The sequence below is a fragment of the Mustelus asterias genome, chromosome 15, assembly GCF_964213995.1.
Source record: "Mustelus asterias chromosome 15, sMusAst1.hap1.1, whole genome shotgun sequence".
Taxonomy (NCBI): Eukaryota; Metazoa; Chordata; class Chondrichthyes; order Carcharhiniformes; family Triakidae; genus Mustelus; species Mustelus asterias.
Window position 1 is genome coordinate 21,233,631 of NC_135815.1, and position 22,763 is coordinate 21,256,393.

General features: G+C 43.4%; 1 protein-coding gene across 1 annotated transcript in view; it reads right to left on the bottom strand.

Moving 5' to 3' along the window:
- Positions 1-20,492, bottom strand: part of LOC144504901 (regulator of G-protein signaling 7) — a 416,072-nt gene extending 395,580 nt beyond the window's left edge. The window contains exon 1 of the mRNA XM_078230649.1: positions 20,409-20,492. Within this exon, the coding sequence (XP_078086775.1) occupies positions 20,409-20,492 (84 nt within the window). The remainder of the gene's footprint in view (positions 1-20,408) is intronic.
- Between the last annotated feature and the right edge of the window lie 2,271 nt (positions 20,493-22,763).

Here is a 22,763-nt window from a genome sequence, read left to right on the forward strand (position 1 = left end):
AATTACAGTGCTCAGTGTAGTTTTAAGTTGATCTTTCTCTGCATCCTAGCCACGACTGTAACATTACATTTTGCACTCTCTTGTTTCCTTCTCTATGAATGGTATGTTTTGTCTGTATAGCGCGCAAGAAACAATACTTTTCACTGTACACTAATACATGTGACTATAATAAATCAAATCAAATCAATCAAATGGTATAGACCACCAATTAGTGCGAAGATTATAGAAGAACAAATCTGCAGGGAAATTACAGAGAGATGCAAACATTACAGAGTAGTTACAATGGTGAATTTTAACTATCTGAATGTACACTGAGACAGTGGTGGTGTAAAGGGCTGAGCGGGGCAAAAGTTCTGAGATTGTGTTCAGGAAAGGATTCTACAGCAAAGTGTGTCCAGTCCAACATGAAAGGATGAACTGTTAGGCCTGACTCTTGGAAATGAAGCAGGGCCAAGTAGATCAAGTGTCAGTGGGGGGACATTTAGGAAACAGTGATCGATGTAATGTAAGATTTAGGATGATGATAAAAAAGGATAAAAGGCAATCCAGAGTAAAAACAATTAACTGAAGGAGAACTGATTTTAAAGGGGCAAGAATGGAGCTGGACTGGTTGGACTAGAACTAAAGGTTGGTATGAAAAACTGTAGCTGAACAATAGGCCTCCATCAAAACAGAAGTGGTCTGAACACAATCAAGGTACATTCCCTTAATCCAGAGTTCCCTGGAAGAAAAAGGAGATAGAAATTTAGATAAGGTAGAAAAAATGTGCTTATGACAGGTATTAGGTGGAAAATACAGTTGAGAACCAAAAGGAATACAGAAAGTTCAGAGGGGAGGTAAAAAGGTGTATTGGAGAAGCATGAAGGGATTATGAGAAAAGACTGGCTGTCAACATAAAAGGGAACCCAAGTCTTCTATAGGCATGTAAATAGTAAAAGGAGTAGTGCCGATTAGGGGCCGAAAAGAGAAATTACATGTGGAGGCAGGGGGCATGGCTAAGGCATTAAATGAATATCTTTTCCAAAGAGGTAGATGCTACCCAGAACATGGTGATGAGGAAAATCTATTCCTATAAGGGTTCAAAATTGATGAAGTTTTGAATGGTTTGTTGGTACTGATAGTTGACAAGATACTTCCAAGAATCTTGAAGAAAGTCATAATCTTCCGGTCTTCTCTGGACTCAGACATCAAATACGGCAACTCCACCTCAGGGAAGGTGCCAGAGGACAGGAGAATTGCAAATGATGTACCCTTGTCAGTAAAGGTTTTAGGATAGCCCCAGAAATTACAGGCCAGTCAGTTTAACATCAGTGGAGGGCAAGCTTCTAGAAACAATAATTTGGGATGGAATTAGTCGTCACGTGGAAAAATGTGGGTTGATTATGAAGAGCCAGCGTGGATTACTAAAGGGGAAGTGGTGTTTATCAAACATGCTGGAGGCTTTTGAGGGGGTAGCTGAAAGGGTTGATGAAGGTAATGGTGCTAATACGGAGCACATGGCCTTTCAGAAGGCATTTGATACAGTGCCATACAACAGACTTATGAGCAAAGTTATAACTCATGAAATAAAAGGAATGGTAGCAACATTGATACATAATGGCCAAATAATAGGAAGCAGAGAGTAATGGTCAATGAATATTTTTCGGGTTGGATGAATGTTTGTACTGGCGTTCCCCCAGGTGTCGGCATTGGGACCCTTGCTTTTCCTGAGATATATTAATGATCTTGATCTTGGTGTGCAAGGGACAATGTTGATTTGATTTTATTTGGTTTGATTTATTATTGTCATGTGTAGTAGTAGCACACAGTAAAAAGCATTGTTTCTTGCATGCTATACAGACAAAGCATACTGTTCATAGAGGAGAGAGAGAGTGCAGAATGTAGTGTTACAGTCAGAGCTAGGGTGTAGAGAAAGATCAACTTAGTGCGAGGTAGGTCCATTCAAAAGTCTGATGGCAACAGGGAAGAAGCTGTTCTTGAGTCAGTTGGTACGTGATCTCAGACTTTTGTATCTTTTTCCTGACGGAAGAAGGTGAAAGAGTGGATGTCCAGGGTGCATGGGACCCTTAATTATGCTGGCTGCTTTACCGAGGCAGCGGGAAGTGTAGACAGAGTCAACAGATGGGAGGCTGGTTTGCGAGATGGACTGGGTTTCAATCACGACCCTTTGTAGTTTCTTGTGGTCTTGGGCAGAGCAGGAGCCATACCAAGCTGTGATACAACCGGAAAGAATGCTTTCTATGGTGCATCTATAAAGGTTGGTGAGAGTCATAACTGATTCAAAGTTTGTGGATGACAAAAAACGTGGAAGTATTGCAAATTGTGAAGAGGACAGTGTAGAACTTCAAAAGAACATAGACAAACTGGTAGATTGGGAAGATAAGTGGTAGCTGAAGTTCAATGTAGAGAAGTGTGAGGTGATGCATTTTGGTAGGAAGAATATGGAGAAGCAATATAAAAGAAAGGGTAAAATTCTGAGAGGGGAGCAGGAATAGAGGGACCTGGGTGTATATGTGCATACGTCATTGAAGGTGGCAGGACAGGTAGAGAGAGCTGTTACTTTTGCAGATAGCACTCTGGGCTTTATTAATAGAGGCATAGAGTACAAGACCAAGAATGCGATGTGGAAATTGTACATGACACTAGTTAGACCTCAGCTGGAATATCGTGTCCAGTTCTGGGTAGCACATCATAGGAAGGATGTGAACGCATTGGAGAGAGTGCAGAAGAAGTTTACAAGAATGATTCCAGAGATGAGAAATTTCAGTTATGAGAATAGATTGGAAAAGTTAGGACTGTTTGCCTTGGAGAGAAGGCTATGAGGATATTTGATAGAAATGCTCAAAACCATGAGGGGACTGGACAGGGACTGTCCCTGCTCATAAAAGTATCAAGAACAAGAGGGCACAGATTTGCAAAATAAACAAATGTGAAGTGAGAAAAAACTTGTTCACATGAGTGGTTCAGGTCGGGAATGCACTAGCTGGAGGTGTGACGGAGGCAGGTTCAACGGAGTCATTCAAGAGGGCATTAGATGATTACTTGAATAGAAGCAATGTGCATGGGTACGGGGTAAAGGCAGGGGAAATGCCATGATGCTTGTTTGGAGAGTCAGTGCAGACGAGGTGGGCCAAATGGCCTCCTTCTGCACCGTAACAATTTTGTGATTCTGTGTCACAAAGCTCACAATATCCTGGCGGATAATCTGCATTGTCTCCTGAAACACAACTTTTGCAGCCTCTCGATGACCTAGCTTCAAGTCTCAAAAAACAATGAAATTAGTCACGGGGCAATATTAGATTTCTCTAAAGCCTTTGACAAAGCTTCTCATAAAAAGCTCTGATCCAAACTACCACTATTGAATCAGGTGCCGTTATTAAATTGGATCTGGCATCTCCTTACAACAGAAGATATCTCTCCTAGAGATGTCATCTCTGCAGTTCCCCAGGGAACTGTGTAGAGATGTTTACTCTCCTTGACATGCATAAATGATCTTCTTTATTCATAGAATCATAGAATCAAAGTATAGAATCCCTACAGTACAGGAGGCCATTCGACCCATCAGGCCTGCACCCTCAACAATCCTACCCAGGCCCCATTCCCGTAACCCCACGTATTTACCCCTGCTGATCCCTCTGACTCTAAAGGGTAATTTAGCATGGCCAATCAACTTAACCCACACATCTTTCAGAGTGTGGGAGGAAACCGAAGCACCCGGAGGAAACCCACAGGGAGAACGTGCAAACTCCACACAGTCACCCGAGGCCAGAATTGAACCCAGGTCCCTGGCGCTGTGAGGCAGCAGTGCTAACCACTGTGCCACCGTGCCACCGAGATTGGGCGAGAGATATAAACAAGATATAAACAATCCAAAGACATGCTGCACGATTATTCATAAACCAATTTGAAATATATATCAGTGTCACATCCCTGATTATGGATTTGGAATGGGAATCACTGCAACAAAAAAAGCCTGAACATATTCTGTAAAATGTGGAATGGCGTGGTGGCAATTGACAGAAGCAAGTACCTGGTGTCCTCTGGAAATAGCCATTCATACAAAACCACAAAGATCTTCCATTATCAAGGCAGTGTATCAACAATCTTTCTTCCCAAGGACAATCCCACAATGGAACAAGCTGCCAAAGGAAATAGTCACAGCCCCATGACTTGAGAAATCTTCTAGACCCATCCTTCAATTATTTCCATTTAAAATGTTTCGTTATCAGGGACTACCTTTTCAGCAGGTCATTCCATGTTTAACTAGCACCGCCCATAGAAACGTTCGCAGAATAGGGATATCAGTCTGAGATACTGACATAACAGAAGCAGTTGCAAGATATGCAGCAGACATGTCTATTCTACTATAAAATAGCCAGTGATATTCAAGATTGACTCCCAAGATCTTTAGTTTATAATAACTCCAGGAGTCGGCTCTGAAGGAACTGTTCTTTTATTGTACAAGTGAAAATAAAGAATAATCACAAGCCTGTGGTGAACACAACAGGTCCCAATTGGGACTAAAAGGATAACGGACCCTCTCAGGGTCCTACTTATATAGGGCTCAGTATAGGAGCTCCACTTGGTGGGCTAATTACCAGTCCTCAGGGAGCTCGTATTCAATGTGCCCAACTGGGAGGTCAATTAATGATTCTCCATGCAGATCATGGGGGTTATCACAGTTACATATCCTTCTTTTGCAGTTTCCACTAGAGAGCTCACGGATTATGAAAATGCAGAAATTCCTTGCCTGGTTTCTATAGGCTGGGTCGTTAAGTATGTTCAAGGCTGAGATAGACCGATTTCTGATCAGTTAGGGAACCAAGGTTTATGGGGATGGGTAGAAAAGTGGAATGGAGGGTTATTGAGATCAGCCATGATCTCATTGAATGATGGCGCAGACTTGATGGGCCGAATACACACACACACACACACACACCCACCACACACGACACACACGACACACACACAAGTAGAATAAAAATGCAGGTGAAAAAAATAGCATGATGTAGAATGGTGTTGTCCTGTACATTAGGCACCAGACAACTGTGACTAACTGGGAATCCAGATGTGGCTAATTATACTTCTGATTTGTAAACAAATACATGAGTAATCGGCATCAGCTTGGGACATGCAGGCATGTCTATTCCACTATAAAATAGCCAATTTAAGATTGGCTTCCAAGATCACTACTCATATTCACAGTGTATGCATGTGCATTTTAATCTTTTTGGTGTTTGCTGGTAAAATTTTAAGACAAATAAGCAAAGCATGCAGTGTCCCATCCGATTCTCCCCTCCATTATTATCTGTGCTTTACTTCCTAGATTCTTGCTCACAAGCGATCTGCTGAAATGTGTGTGACCCAAGTGGAAAAAGCTAATTTGTGTGGAGAAGGGAGCTGTCGTCATGGTCAGTCTGACTATTCAGGATAAGCATACCAAGCCAGCAAAAGAAGGGAAGCACAAACAGGGAAACACATTTCCAATAAGGCAAAGCAAGGCAAGCAACATTCAACCACATCCTGTATGGAGAGCAGGGGTGGATCCGGTCAGGCCCATTTTCTGGTAGTCAACATTCTTTGCAATTTATCTAATAAAGTCCGACTATTGAAAATGCTGGACAAAGTTGCACTAAGATGCGCTATGCCTGAATTCCAACCTTTGGTGAAAAGGAAAGGCTGCAAAATGCCGCATTGAATGGGGGTGAATGTTGGTCAAATAGACAAACACAAGGAGCACATTTGCCTGTATTCACTAAAATGAGTGACTGTGGCTAAACAGTGTTATCATAGCCACGCGTGTCTAGTCAGTGATTCCCATTGAACAACACTAATGTAGAACAGAAGTCTGACCAAGTTATAAAAGCATTCTTGCGCTTTTGTTTGAATATTTTAACCTGAAAATCTGCATCACCGAGCATTCATTTTCACAAAGTTTGAATTTTCACACACTGAATAAGATGTTAATGACACAGTTGGAGCCCAATTTAGTGGAACAAACCAAAACTACAATATCGCAGAAAAACAGCAAAAAAACTTGATTTGCTATAAACCTTGCTTTTGTGCAAAGTATTTTACTAAGAAGTTTGTTTCAATTAAATTCTATTAAATAAAAATTATCAACATTAATATTAATTAGTATTAATAACAATTAATATTAATCAGTATTAATTGTTTTCACTGGAAAGACGGACGCTAAGGGGCGACCTGATAGAGGTCTACAAAATTATGAGAGTCATAGATAGGGTGGATAGTCAGAGGCTTTTTCCCCAGGGTGAAAAGGTCAACTACAAGAGGGCACAGGTTCAAGGTGAGAGGGGGAAAGTTTAGGGAAGGCGTGCGGGGAAAGTTTTTCACACAGAGAGTGGTGGTTTCCTGGAACGCACTTCCAGTGGAGGTGGTGGAAGCAGGCATGTTAGCAACGTTCAAGGCATATCTTGATAGACACGTGATCGGGAGGCGAACAGAGGGATAGAAACCGTGTCTGGGCAATCAGCAGTGGGGCTAAATAAGGACTAAGTATCGACGCAGGCTTGGTGGGCCGAAGGGCCTGTTCCTGTGCTGCATTGTTCTTAAGGTGATGCTTTAGTGCGGAGTATTTCATCAAGATGTTTACTTCCATTTTAATTAAAGTGATGCTTTCCAAATCTTTTGTTTAGAAGGTTTGAAACTGGAGGGTCCCTAATTCCTGAATGAAGATGGGAAAACAGAAACAGAGCTACTGACTAGGATTGCTCAAAGAACTGAATTTTACACGAACCGCGCAGTGGTCTGTGAAGCTAATGAGAAAGAACAACTTGACCGATACTAGTCTTGTATCAGAGGTCACCTAGTGGTCAATGCAAGGCATGGCAAAATATAATAGCAAGATTTATTCTTAATTGTGAACGAAGTTATAGCTCATGGAATAAAAGTGACAACAGTGACATGGATACAAAATTGGCTGAGTGGCAGAATGGATGTTTTTTTGGACTGGGGGAAATTTACTATGGAGTTTCCCAAGGGTTGGTAGAAGGATCTCTGCTCTTCTAGGGATCGTGGTGTACAGACACAATTTCCAAATTTGCAGACAATACAAAACTTGGAAATATTGTGAACTTTGAGGAAGATAGTTTAAAACTTTAAAAGAGCAGAAAAAGGTTGGCGGAATGGGAAGACAAGTGGCAGATGGAATTTAATGCAGAAAAGTATGAAGTGAATCATTTTGGGGCAGCATGGTGGCACAGTGGTTAGCACTGCTGCCTCACAGCACCAGGGACCCGGGTTCAGTTCCGGCCTCGGGTCACTGTCTGTGTCGAGTTTGCAATTCTCCCCATGTCTGCGTGGGTTTCCTCCCGGTGCTCCGGTTTCCTCCTACAGTCCAAAGATGTGCAGGTTAGGTGATTGGCCATAATAAATTGACACTGGTTTCAAGGGATTAGCAAGGTAAATATATGGGGTTTTGGGAATAGGGCTTGGTGTGGTCAGTGCAGACTTGATGGGCTGAATGGCCTCCTTCTGCATTGTAGGGATTCAATGATTCTATGATTTTGGTAGGAAAAACAGAGAGAGATAATAAAGTGTACAATCCTAAGGAGATTGCAGGAGCAGAGGGATCTGGGTGTACATGTGTATAAATCATTGAAGGTGGCAGACCAGGTTGAGAGAGGGATTAATAAAGCATACAGCATCCAGGACTTTATTAAAAAGGGGTATGAAGTGCAAGAGCTGGTTTAGCTCAGTTGACTGGACAACTGGCGAGTGATGTAGAAAGACACCAATAGCGCAGGTTCAATTCCTGTATTGGCTGAGATAATTCATGAAGGCCCCACCTTCTCAAATTTTCCCCTCGCATAAGGCGGGGTGATCCTCTGGTTAAATCACCACCGGTCAGCTCTCCCCCTCAAAGGGAAGAGCAATCTGTGGTCATCTGGGACTATGGTGACTTTACCATTTTACCAAGAGTGTGAAAGCAAGGAAGTTATGCTGAACTAGTATGGAACACTGGTTTGGTCTCAACTGGAATACTGCATCCAGCTTTGGATGCCACACTTTAGGAGGGTTGTGGTGGCACTGTAGAGACTGTGGAAAATATTCACAAGAATGGTTCCCGAGATGAGGAACTTCAGGTATGTAGATAGATTAGAGAAGTTAGGACAGTTTTCCTTGGCATAGAGAAAGCTAAAAGGATATTTAATAAAGCTGTGCAGAACCACAAGCAATCTGGGCAGTGTTGGTAGGGAAAAACTGTTCCCATTGGTGGAAGGATGGAGAACAAGTGGGCATGGATTGAAGGTAACTGGCAAAAGAAGCAATGGCAACATGAAGAAAAACAATGAGTGGTTAGGGTCTGGAATTCAGTGCCTGACAGTGTGGTGGAGGCAGGGTCAATTGAGCTATTCAATAGGGAATTGGGTTATCTGAAAAATAAGAAGGTGCAGGGTTACAGGGAGTAGGTGGCTGGTGGATAGCTCCTCTGAGAGGCAGTACAGATACAATGGGCTGAAGGGCCTTCTCTGGTACTGTAACAATTCTGTGATTCTGATCGTGTGAACTGTATTGTTCTGAGTTGCTAAGAGGGAGGCCATCAAGAACAGATTGCAAAGTAACTTGTGTGCACAAGCCTTATGCTCCCTCTGCCTTGATAATGATAGTCATGGTAGTTTACAAAGTTAACATAGATAGCATTGAATACATATACTGTACAATGAAGCAGAGATTCGCTGGGCATATCCTTGAACCATAAGCAATGCTGCACAATCAACAATGAACTGGAAATATTATTTTTAAGTTTTAAAGTTTATTTATTAGTGTCACAAGTAGGCCGACATTAACACTGCATTGAAGTTACTGTGAAAGTCCCCGAGTCGCCACACTCCGACGCTGCCTGTTCAGGTACACTGCATGGCCAATGCACCTGACCAGCACATCTTTTCAGACTGTGGGAGGAAACCGGAGCACCCAGAGGAAACCCACACAGAAAGGGTGAGAATATGTAGTCTCTGCACAGACAGTGGCCCAAGCCGGGAATTGAACCTGGGTCCCTGCCGCTGTGAGGCAGCAATGCTAACCACTGTGCCACTGTGCCACCCCTATTTTAAAGAAGCTTTATTGTTCAGGAACACTCATAAAACATTAACTCTGCATCATGAAGGTAATATATTGTATCTCTTATCTACTGCCCTACCAAAAGTTTGAACAAATCTCAATTCACAACTTGCCAGTTCAAATGGACATACAGCTTACAAAATCAATATACTTTACACACCAAAGTCACCACGTAGTATGCAGTATATTTGAAATGTACTAGATACTCATAAATTGCCGTATTTATCCAAGTATGTTACAGATAAATGAGTTCATTGTTCTTATTGCATTGACATCTTGGACACAACCATAGCATGATTTAAATTTTCTAAATTGATGCAAGTATCTCTTAATATAAACATAATTTCTCCCTCATTTTATCAAAAAATGAAAATGGAGCACTTACTTGATGGGCTGTTATTTCAGCAGATTTTTTTGTGAACATTTGGTTTATGTAGGATAATGCATAGCTTGCTTCATGTTACCAGGCAACAACACAGAGGGGTGAAAGCAAAGCCAAAAAATACCAAACTGAACCACCTCGCCTCACTTGAATTTATTATTTCCTTGGACTAACTTCATGAGTGTGCAATCCTACATGAGATATGGAAGTTGGAATATAATTTCCTCAGTGTGGTTAATTTTCCTGAGAAGTTAGATGTCAATAAAGACCAGTGGAAAGTGATAGCCAATCATTATAACAGTTACTCTTTAATCTGTTCCCTTGCCAAAAATGAAAGGGAAATAGTGAAAACGGAGAAAAATGTACTTGTTGAAAAATTGCTGAGGGTTGGAAAGATTTCCTGAAAGGCCAGTCATTTAATACTTTTAAGCTTGAAGAGTAGAGATGAAAATTGTGTCGTTTCATTCGAAACAGGGATTAGTCACTGATATAAAGGCCAAAGTCCAAACAGCTAGTAGCAATAATTAAAAATGCTAAGTGGAAGATTGAAGAGAATTGCAGAGGTTGCAGCCACCTCTTGACTCAAATTGGCAACTTCAATCTAACCTCCACCAGCAGCCCTGAAGGGATATTTACTGGAAGTCTCAACCTGATTCTGTAAAAACTGAACTCGAAACCATGGCAAGAAATATTCAGCAAGGGCACCAGTTGAATCCTGATCTACTTCACTGTTATTCATTCTGTGGGGAACTGTTGGGGTTTCATCACTCAGTTTGTGCCTAAGAATTCATGATGTCCATTTGATTCACCAAATTGTTTTACACCAATCATAATGGAATCCATCAACATTTAAACCAGTAACATCCAATCAGTATCTGCACATGCTCACAATTGCCATATATACTTGAGTAATAGTCAATCTTGTGTATAAGTCAACCCCTGACTTTGAGCCAAAAATTCCAAACTCCTTTTACTTACCGCTGAATCACTGCTGAAATCAACCTCACCTTGGTGAAAACATACTCACTGGAAGGTTTCTTGCGTCTGTGCAGAATAATAAAAATACTTTTTGGCACCTTTTGCAGGAGTTTATTTTTGGTTTGGTGGGGGGTGGGTAGGGTGCTACAGTCTCTAACCTGATAGCTCTGTGAACGGCTGATACTACCATAAACAGTTGGGTAGCGAGACGATAGAAGAGGCTGGACTTTTACCCCTCGAAAATATTGCTCGTGTATAAGTTGACCCCTACATTTTTAGCTAAAAGTTTGGCCTCAGAAACTCAACTTTTGCACAAGTATATATGGTATCAAAAAATAAAACAGGCAACAAAGTTATGAGCTAACAATTTTTAAGTTTAGAATCCTGATTGGCAGCACTCAACTCTTGAAAATGCAGATAATGAGTAGGTAGGCTTAATGAATGAAATAAACAGAAGTTACAGTAACAGTTTGGTAACGCAGTTCAACATTAATTGGATGCGAATAGGAATTTACAACTGAGGTCAATATCTATGATTGATATGTGGACAGATTAATTTAGGATTAGACTCTTCAGATTGAGTTAATTGTGTTATACAGGCTGTCTATCAAGTATTTCAAATCCATGTGCTTACATTTAAATGACATCCTCCTTAGAAGTGGGAGTTGGTGAACTCATTAGCTTGACTACCTCTGGAAGGCTGGTGTTATCCTTCTGATGTGTCTGCAAGATTAACCCCAATTCATAGAGGTACTCTTGGGTAAATTCACCTTCCTGTAGACATAAGGCCAACATTTATTGAAGGTGGTGGAGAACCCCATTCTTGAAACACTGCTGCGTGTGTGGCATAGAAGTAGAATCATAGAATCATAAAATCCCTTCTGTGCAGAAGGAGGCCCTATCCCTGTAACCCCATGCATTTACCCTAGTAGTTCCCCTGACACTAAGGGGCAATTTGGCATTGCCAATCAATCTGACCCACACATCTTTGGACTGTGGGAGGAAACCGGAGCACCCGGAGGAAAGCCACGCAGAGGGAGAATGAACAGACAGTTACCCGAGGCCAGAATTGAACCTGCATCCCTGGAGCCATGAGGCAGCAGTGCTAACTATTGTGCCACCCTCCCGCCCCTTTCCAGTGTACTTCCACGATTCTGACCCCAGCACGAAAGGAACAATGATAGACTTCCAAGTCAGGATGGTATGTGACTTTTAAGGGGAATTTACAAGTGGTGCTGGCCCCCATGTGCCTGCTTGCCTATGCTCTTCTAGATCGTAGAGGTCACGGTTTTGTGAGGTGCTGTCGAAGAAGCCTCAGAAAGTTGTTGTGACACATCTTGTGGGTGATAAATACCATGGTGGTGGAAGGAGTAAATGTATATGGTGGTGGATGGGCTGCCAATGAAGTGAATTGCTTTGTTCGGGACTTTCTAGAGTGTTGCTGGAGCTATACATATGCAGTGAAGTGGAGATTATTCCATTACACTTCTGACTTTTGCCTTATAGCTCAAGGAAAAGTTTTGGGGAGTCAGAAGATGAGTCATAGGTTCTGACCTGTTCTTTTAACCACAATTAATTTTCTGCCCAATGGTGGCCGCAGGATTTTGATGATTAGGCACCCAATGCCAGTGAGTGCTAGAAGGAAGCAGTTAGATTCTCTATTTTTGGAGATAATCATTGCCTGGTACTTGTGTAGCACAAATATTACTTGCAATTATCAGTCCAAACCTAAATGTTGCGCAGGTCTTGCAGCAAACCTGCATGGAGCGCCCCATTATCGGATGAGCGGCAGATGTGCTGATCATTGTTCAGTCATGAGGAAATATGTCTACTTCTGAGCTCATGATGGCAGAAAGGTCATTATTGAAGCAGTCAATGATGTTCGGGCTGAGGACATTGCCCTGAGGAATTCCTGCAGCTATGTTCTGGTACAGAGATGATTGGTCTACTGCCATCTTTCTTTGTGCTAGGCATGACCAGCCAATGAAGAGTTTGCCAAACGCTTTCCCTTTTCCCCAATGCTCCTTGGTACAACACATGTTCAAGTGCTGCTCTGATGTCAAAGGAAATCACTCGCATGGCACCTCTGGAATTCAGTACTTTTGGCTAAGTTTAGACGAAGGCTGAAACGAGGTTTGGAGCCAAGTCACACTGGTGGAATTCAACCCAAGAGTCAATGAGCAGATGATTGGTGAATAAGTGTCATTTGCTAACATCCCAATAACAACTACCATCAATTTGCTGATGATTAAGAGAAGCCTGATGGGCAGCAGATTACTAGATTAGACTTGTTCTGCTTTTGTGGACAGGACATACCTGGGTAATTTTCCATTTGTTGTATTGATGCCAAAGTACTACAATAGCATGGTTGGTGACACAGCTAGTTATTGGAACAAAAATCTTCAGCACTGCAGCCAGGATGTTGGGGCCCATAATGTCTGTGTATCCAGTGAACATCATTTGGACACCTTCACCTTCCTGTAGACACAAGGCCAGTGAACATCATTTGGACACTGGTGGGCATCTCCTGAGCAGGCTGAGATATATCACCTACTCAGCATTCCTTAATGAAAATGGTGGCAAACACTTCAACTGTGTCTTTTGTATTCATGATCTGGGCACCACTATCACGGAGGATGGGATTGTTCATGGAGTCTCCTCCTCCCATTACTTGGTTAATTTTCCACAACTATTTACTACTGGATGCAACAGAACACCGTGCAACAGGCACGGTGGCACAGTGATTAGCACTGCTGCCTCACAGTGTCAGGGGCCTCGGTTCAATTCCGACCTTGGGTAACTATCTGTGTGGAGTTTGCACATTCTCCCCATGTCTGTTTGAGTTTCCTCCAGGTGCTCCAGTTTCCTCCCACAGTCCAAAGACATGCGGGTTAGGTTGATTGGACATGTTCAATTGCCCCTTTGTGTCAGGGGGATTACTGGGGTAAATCTGTGGGTTACGAGATAGGGCCTAGGTGGGATTGCTTTCAGTGCCGGCTCAATGGGCTGAATGGCCTCTTTCTGCACTGCAGGGATCTGATGATTCTATTCTATGATTCTATGACTTGCAGAGCTCTGCTCTAATCAATTGGTTGTGGGGTCGCTCAGCTCCACCTGAAGCATGCAACGTTCACTGTTTAGCAAACATATGCTGTAGCTTCACCAGATTCCTACCTCATTTTCTGGTAATAGGGTGCTGCCCCTGCTCTGCACTTCTCAATGCACCGCAGTTGGTCCCTTGTCTTTATGGTAATGTAATTCTGCTACTGCTGATGGCCCATTTCACTACACCTCACGGACGTTTAGGGCGGCACGGTAGCACAGTGGTTAGCACTGCTGCTTCACAGCTCCAGGGTCCTGGGTTCGATTCCCGGCTCGGGTCACTGTCTGTGTGGAGTTTGCACATTCTCCTCATGTCTGCGTGGGTTTCCTCCGGGTGCTCCGGTTTCCTCCCACAGTCCAAAGATGTGCGGGTTAGGTTGATTGGCCAGGTTAAAAAATTGCCCCTTAGAGTCCTGGGATGTGTAGGTTAGAGGGATTAGCGGGTAAAATATGTGGGGGTAGGGCCTGGATGGGATTGTGGTCGGTGCAGACTCGATGGGCCGAATGGCCTCCTTCTGCACTGTAGGGTTTCTATGATTTCTACGTTCAATTTTATACTAAAATTGCTACATCAGTTCTGAATAAATCCCATTTAGCACCGTGGTAGTGCCACACATGGTGCAGAGTTTCCTTAGTGTGAAGATTAAACTTTTATCTCCACAAGGCCTCCTCCCAACTTTGTCATATCTGCCCAAGACAAATAGATTGGTGAGGGAGAGGTCAAGTAGGTTTTCCCCTTATGCTGGTTCTCCCACCACCTGCAATGTGTGCAGTCTGTCAGCTGTGTAGCTATGTCCTTTAGGACTCGGTAAGCTCTGTCAGTCAGGGTGTTGCTAAACTAGTCTTGGTAATTGACATGGAAGATCCTCACCCAAAGTTCTGTGCCCTTGCTACCCTCAGTGCTTCTTCCAAGTGATATTCAACATGGAGGAGTACTGATTCATCAGCTGAGAGTGGGCAATATGTCATACTCAGCAGGATGTTTCCTTGCTTACATCTGACACAACGCCACGAGACTTCATGGCCCCCAGAGTCAATGTTGAGGACTCTGAGGACCCCTCCCCCATGACTGCCATCTGTGACGGCTCCATCCTATCGGTGGGATGGAACATATTCACCGTGACAATGGAACAATCTGAGATGTTGCCTGAAAGGTTTCATGCTGTGATTATGACTATATCAGGCTGTTGATTGACTAGAATGTGGGACAGCTCTCCCAATTTTGGCACAAGCCCCCAGATGTTAGTAAAGAGAATTTTTCAGGACCGAATGCTGTGTCATGTCCAAATCCAATTTTTAAGTTGATGATGTGTGGTTTGCCTAGTTCTGTTCTCATTAGAGTTTGTCACAGCGGTTGGCTTGCTAGGCCATTACAGAGGTCTGTTAAGAGTCATCCACATTGCTGACCTAAACCTTGCCTTCCTTGGGGAAAATTGTGCATTTAAGTAGCATACTTATTTCTGACTCTAACTGGCTAGTATAACTTTTCTAACCTACCCTCTCTAACAGGTACATGTTTTGATTTTATAGGCACCCTTCTGAATATACAAGGCAACAACTCCCAAGGCTTCGACTAAAACGTTTACTCTAACTACTAAAAAGCAACCAAACTAAGAATTAAGGATTGAACCATAAGAAGTCTCACAACAACAGGTTAAAGTCCAACAGGTTTATTTGGAATTATGAGTTTTCGGAGCAGTGGTCCTTCATAAGGTGAGTGCCCTGATGAAAGAGCAGCACTCCGAAAGCTCGTGATTCCAAATAAACCTGTTGGACTTTAACCTGGTGTTGTGAGACTTCTTACTGTGCCCACCCCAGTCCAACACCGGCATCTCCACATTAAGGATTGAAGACTACAAACTAAACACTAAACAGTGAACTTCTTATACCCCCTTAACATCCAAAGGAAGCAACTCAATTCTACTGATAAATCTAAATGAGGCATGTATCGGAGAGTTCAACCTTTCTGATGTTAATCATTTCACACGGCCTTGCTGGGCCACTTGCCAGCCTTCAAATGAATGAAGCACCAGCACGGAGATATACCAGGTCACTTATTTACGGGCTACCATCTCAGCTCTCTGCCAACAAAAGGATTTCACACAAGTCCAGATAAGGGAGCACATTTTTCTGTCCCTTTCAACATGCTATCTTTGGATCTATGGTTTCATTTTCTATCTCTCCCCAACTTTCAATTTAATTAGAAGCACCAATTTGAATCCAGATTTCAGGCAATCCCTGGGTAACCTCTCCTACAAGGTCCTCGCTGGATGTTCCAAGAAACATCTTAGCATGTGTGTTCATTAATTCGCCCATTTCTCAATTCAAATGCTCTTGAAAATGAGCATATGTCAACATCGTCCGAAGAAGAAAGGAATTTGGAAGAGCTTTGTTACAATCCAAGTCTGAACAGGCAAGTACACAAAATACACATAAAATATTGAAAAATAAACGTTACTTACATCCAACTCGAAATTCTTATTGATTTCCATAGTTTCAGTTTTTTATGCTTTAATTTGATTACATCATTTAGTAAATATTGTTAACTGAAAATATCACATGGCTTACATGAATATTAATTAATCGCGACACAACATACAGGTCTATTGATAAATTATCAGTTTCAATTCTGACAATTCAAGTTCTTAGGTGTCCAGATCACCAACAACCTGTCCTGGACACCCTGCCTCCTCCACCCCCCCCCCCCCCCCCCCCTCATGCCAACACTATAGTTAAGAAAGCCCACCAACACCTCTACTTTCTCAGAAGACTAAGGAAATTTGGCATGTCAGCTCCAACTCTCACCAACTTTTACAGATGTACCATAGAAAGCATTCCTTCTGGTTGTATCACAGCTTGGTATGGCTCCTGCTCTGCCCAAGACTGCAAGAAACTACAAAAGTAGTGAATGTAGCCCAATCCATCACGCAAACCAGCCTCCCATCCACTGATTCTGTCTACACTTCCTGCTGCCTCGGCAAAGCAGCCAGCATAATTAAGGACTTCATGCACCCTGGACATTCTCTCTTCCACCGGGAAAAAGATACAAAACTCTGAGTTCACATACTAACCAACTCAAGAACAGCTTCTTCCCTGCTGCCATCAGACTTTTGAATGGACTTACCTTGCATTAAGTTGATCTTTCTCTACACCCTAGCTATGACTGTAACATTACATTCTGCACTCTCTCGTTTCCTTCTCTATAAACAGTATGCTTTGTCTGCATAGCGGGCAAGAAACAATACTTTTCACTGTATACTAATACATGTGACAATAATAAATCAAATCAAAATGTTAATAACACTCTTCACTATCGATATGTGTGTGTGTATAAAGATAAAGTCGCCATAGTGCCGGATGACCATCGGCTGTGACTGGTGGTGAGTTAACCTGAAGATCACCACACTCAGGCGAGGGGCAAGGTTGAGAAGGCGAGCCTTCATGAATAACCTCAACCGGTATGGGAATGTGTGTGCATATATACACACATATAGAAAATATATGTGAAATTGCAATTTAGGAATTATAAACAAATATATTAATTATATAATTACAGATGTATTATAACTAATTTGAAACAACAAATACAAATTCATTCCCATACATAATCATTTCACCATGAAAAAGACTGTCCATTTGTCACCAAGAAATTATTCATTCATTTGTACTTCAGTGCGACCACAGTCACTATCACATCTCCATGCTGCCATCTACTGGGACCTTTTTGTGTCCGACTGTAAAGTGGGCTTTCTAAACATTGTATTCATTGTAAACAATGCAGTTTCATGCACGTCACAGCTGGATTAGAAAAATGTTAGTCATTTACACCAGTTAAGCAGCTTTTCAGCTGCTTACAGAGTGTAAAAGCATCATCTTGCTTCTTGGTTTACCTCTTATCTGCTGTTCCCACTAATGATATCAAGTTTCTCAAAAACCACTGGCAGGAAAATTGCAGAAGCACATCATTTTGGTTGACAGTCCTCGAACTCTACAAAGGAAGTGTTATTAATGACTTCTTTGTCAGAGTGAAAAGGGAACATCTTAATGTTCTCTGTTTCTGTTTACAGGGGTTATATGCCAGTCATTAAAATAGGCAACATATCTACAAGTGAATCAACTGGGATTGCGATATTGAACTTTACTGACTGATATTGGAAAACGCCACTCCACATTTTTCACTAATTGTTAGTACAGACATGTTGAAACAAAAATATTGAACACAATTTATGCAGGGCAATACTCGTTTGAGATTTAAGTATAATGACCATATTTATGCTTCTATTGTCTTTCCAAACAAATGCAAAATATACAGCAATAAATCACAGGAGGCCTTTGCCTCAGCAAGTGACACCCCTGCCTCTAAAGCAAAGGTACCAGGGTTCAAACCCCACTCCAGGACTTGTTAAGCATGGAAGACATTAATGTTATTCACTTGGTTGATAATCAATTGCCAGTCCTTCCTCACTATTAAGGAAATCACTATTGGGGTGGCATGGTAGCACAGTGGTTAGCACTGCTGCCTTACAGTGTCAGGGACCCAGGTTCGATTCCTGTCTTGGGTCACTGTCTGTGTGGAATTTGCACGTTCTTCCCTCTTTCTGCATGGCTTTCCTCCAGTTTCCTCCCACACTCTGAAAAACGTGCTGGTTAGGTGCATTGACCTGAACAGGCGCCCGGCTAGGGGAATTTCACAGTAACTTCGTTGCAGTGTTAATGTAGGCCTTACTTGTGACTAATAAAAAACTATTTCCCGAAATAAAAAGTTGCGTAGAAGTACCATTCAATACAACTCACTTTTTTAAAGGGGATGCAACAGTTGTGTTTATTATTGAATGCTTTATGTCTCAATTCGCACTGCCCCGATTCCTATGCCCAGCTCAAATTCGACATGTGTTCTGACCAACTATCCGGTGACCACTGTGTGACCTTGGGAGACCGCTGCTCAAGACATTTCAATAAATTTAAGCCATCTGTAAATTATTTCCCTCAGCTGGTACTTTAAAAACTAAAATTCAAAAATGTTTAAGTTTATCAATAAGGTTCAGAATATGTATTTTTTTTCTACTTTAACTATCGGGCAGAGTATTTTCCCCTCATATCAATGATAACAAAAAAAATGTCTACAGCAGAAACTGGAACAGTGCAAAACCTTGCTCCATAGAAATGCCAATGTAATTCACGAGTACAACGCAATGGCCTTCCTCTAACACAAGTGCAATGATTCCCAGCAGTACAAGGCTCTGGCACAGCCCGGCTTGTCGAATATCATCGTATATTTTGAGTTCACGTAGCGCTAGCCCCAGTCCCACTATGGGCTGCGGATTAGCGGTGTACCAGACCTGCTTCGCAACCACCTGTCAATCCAGAAATCGGTCTATTCCACCCCGCAGACCAGCTTGCAACCGCCCTTGGTTCCAACAACGTTTGCACACACACAGTCCTATAAATAACCTCTAAAAATATTCCCTACAGCTGTTGAGAATTGCAATAATTGTGCCTTAAACCGACCCCCTCCCAGCATTGAGTGGGAGGGATGGGGATACACACACTGGGATCGCAGCAACCCGACACACAATTACTATTTGGCTCGTCCCAGCCACAACCGAAGAAAAATCGTCCGACCCAAACAACGTAACTCGAAAAAGAGGTTGCATCGTCCGCCACAAGTCTCTCTTTCACACACACTCACAGAAACATACACAGACAACACACGCACAGACAACACAACAGACGCACAGGCACACACAGACGCACACACAGGCACACAGAAATACACACTCGGAGACAACGCACAGGCACATACACAAGTATAAACACAGATACTCACACACACAAAGACAACACACATGCACAGACACACAGACATACAGGTACACATATATGCAGATGCAAACACATACACAAAGAGACATATACACAGATACACAGAGACAACATAGGCACGCAGAGATACTCAGATACAGACACACAGATACACAGACACTCAAACAGATACACACAAACAACACAAAGACACAGAGATACACTCAGAGCCAACACACACACACAGGCACAAGCACAGACACACACAGGTACACACATGCAGATACAACACACACAAACAGACATGTACACAGATATACACACACACAGAGAGAACACAGACAGACACACAGATACACACATACACACAGACAGACATACAAACAGTTAAACACAAAGAGACAACACACAGACAGACACACACACACATATACACAGGGGTACACAGAGACAACACACACACAGACAGGCAGACACACATGGGTGCACACAGACACACAAACAGGTGCACACACAGATAATACAGACAACACAGACACACAGTCAACATACAGACTTATAAACACACACGGGCACATGCACACACACACACATGCAGATACAAACACACACACAGACATATATACTGAGAGACAACCCAGACAGACAGACACACAGAGATACACACAGATACAGACACACACAGATAGACACACAAAGAGACAACACACAGACATACACACTCACAGGTAGCACAGACTCGCAAAAGATACACACGCAAACAACACATGGACAACACAGACACACACACAGATACGTACAAGTACATGCACAGCCAACACACAGACACACACGTACACACAGACACATAAACAGATACACACTCAGACAATACACAGACAGGCACAGCCGCAGACACACACAGGTGCACACACATGCAAATGCAAACACATACACACAAACAGACATATATACACAGAGACTACACACGGGTACACACACACAGAGACAGACACACAGAAATGCACATACAGATACACACACACACACACACACAGATACACACACACATGCCTACCTTTCTGTACACCAGCATGTTCGGTGATTCGTCCGCCGTGCCGTTGTTACTGGCGTTCTGTCCATAACTATTCCCTTGAGCCATGGCGAGATCTGCCCCAGAGAACCTCGGATTCCTGAATTTTGAGAGAAAAACAATAATTATTTGAGCGAGGCGCCAGCGTCATTATAACAAACGAGCATCAGATGCCAATCCGGATCGAGCAGAGGGGACTGTATACCCACACAAGGATGGGGGGCCTGGAGCAGACAGCACTTAATATCAACTTAAGATTCCAAATCATTTATGATTCCAACGCAGGGGGGATTCAGAAGGGTAATCCCGCCACAAAAGCTGCACGCATGCAATCTCTGCTAGGGAAGGGATGGAGAGGGCAGGCGAAGAGGACAGGCCACCGCAGCTTTGCAAACAGTTCTCAATAATGCAGTGAGAATCCAGGCGGATTCAGTCTGCCCAGCATTGCATTGCGAGTGTTGATTCAGAGCACGCTGCCCGCCCTGTGCCGCTATGCTTCTTGCCAAGTGTCTTGTCCTCCCCTCCTCTCTCCGGATGATATTTCACATTAACACCCCCGGCGGCTGCAGCCTCTGGTTGCGGGGAGGGTGGGGAAGCTGGTGATGCCCACCCGCCACCAGGTACAGGAGACTGGGCAGGGAAAACAGGGGGCGAAACCCGCAGAGCCGGAGCTTCCACTGTGAATTATTTTTTTTTAAAAAAGGGAGAGGGAGGGAATCGTGTGTTGGGAGGGATATATAGTATTGGAATACTGAGACAAGGGCTGGGAATTAAACAGATAGACAGGGCAGGACTGAAGGCAACAAAAGAGAGATGGCAGAAATATTCAAGCCTCCCCTTTCCCTGGGTCCGCGGATAGATTCAGCACCGTGGACAGCGACAGGAAAGCCAGCCAGAGACACAGGAGTTCAGGAAGAGAAATGAATGATAACTAGATAGTGCCGCCCCTCATTCCCTCCTCCCAAAGCCTGTGTTTCTCTCTCTCTCTCCATCTCCCCCCCCCCCCCCCCTCCCTGCCTCATTCTCTTTTTTAGAAGCTTTCTCTATCTCTCTCTATCTCCAACAACCAGCCCCTCTGGGTGGACTTACCTTCAGCACAGCTCACTGCACACACACACACAAGAGCAAAACGCTGCTGGGTCTCTGCAATCTTCTTCTCCTCTCTCCGGCCTCAGCTTATTCATTGAAAGGCTGACGGCTTGTATGCAGCCAGGCTCGGCTTCTCTCTCTCTCTCTCCCTCTCTCTGTGTCTCTCTCAACCTTGTTCCTGGGAATGTGTTACAGCGCGCGCGTGCCCGCGCTCCTCGCTCCCGCCCCACCTTCCAGGCGCGTGCACGGCACACACACACACACGCGCGCTCCGGGCACTCTGGAAACAAGCCAGCAGCAATGGTCCAGTCCATTTTGAACAGAGCTGGTATGAAAAAAAGGGGCATGGATCCACCCACACCCATTTCATTCCCTGGCTGCATTGTCCTGGTGTTGCATTTCCTCAAAGCTGCAGTTAGAGAGGGGAGTTCCATCCAGGCCAGACAGGACTTACATAAATGCAAAAACCTTTGATTTGATTTATTATTGGCACATGTATTAACATACAGTGAAAAGTATTGTTTCTTGCGTGCTATACAGTCAAAACATACCATTCATAGAGAAGGAAACAAGAGAGTGCAGAATGTAGTGTTATAGTCATAGCTAGGGTGTAGAGAAAGATCAATTTGGTGCGAGGGAGGTCCATTCAAAAGTCTGACGGCAGCAGGGAAAAACCTTTGAAATCATTGGGGGTTTTTTGGTTTAAAAAAAACACTTTGATGGCGCTGTATTGTCTTTTTGTGAGGTTAGCAACATTCCAGCCACAAGCCACCGCCCCCCCCCCCTCCCATGCACCCCCAAAGCCCCCCACACCCTCTCCATATACAGGACATTTATTTTTCCTGTCCCACACAGGAGGCACGGTGGCACAGTGGTTAGCACTCCTGCCTCACAGCGCCAGGGACCCGGGTTTGATTCCCAGCTTGGGTCACTGTCTGCGTGGACTTTGTACATTCTCCCCGTGTCTGCATGGGTTTCCTCTGGGTGCTCTGGTTTCCTCCCACAATCCAAAGATGTGCAGGTTAGGTGGATTGGCCATGGTAAATTGCCCCTTAGTGTCAGGGGGACTAGCTAGGATAAATGCATGGAGTTATGGGGATAGGGCCTGGGTGGGATTGTGGTCGGTGCAGACACGATGAGCCAAATGGCCTCCTTCTGTACTGTAGGATTCTATGATCTGTTGTCTCTCACTCTCACTCTCTCTCTGTGCTTCTTAGGGATGCCCAGGAAGACCATCGGGTCCACATGAAC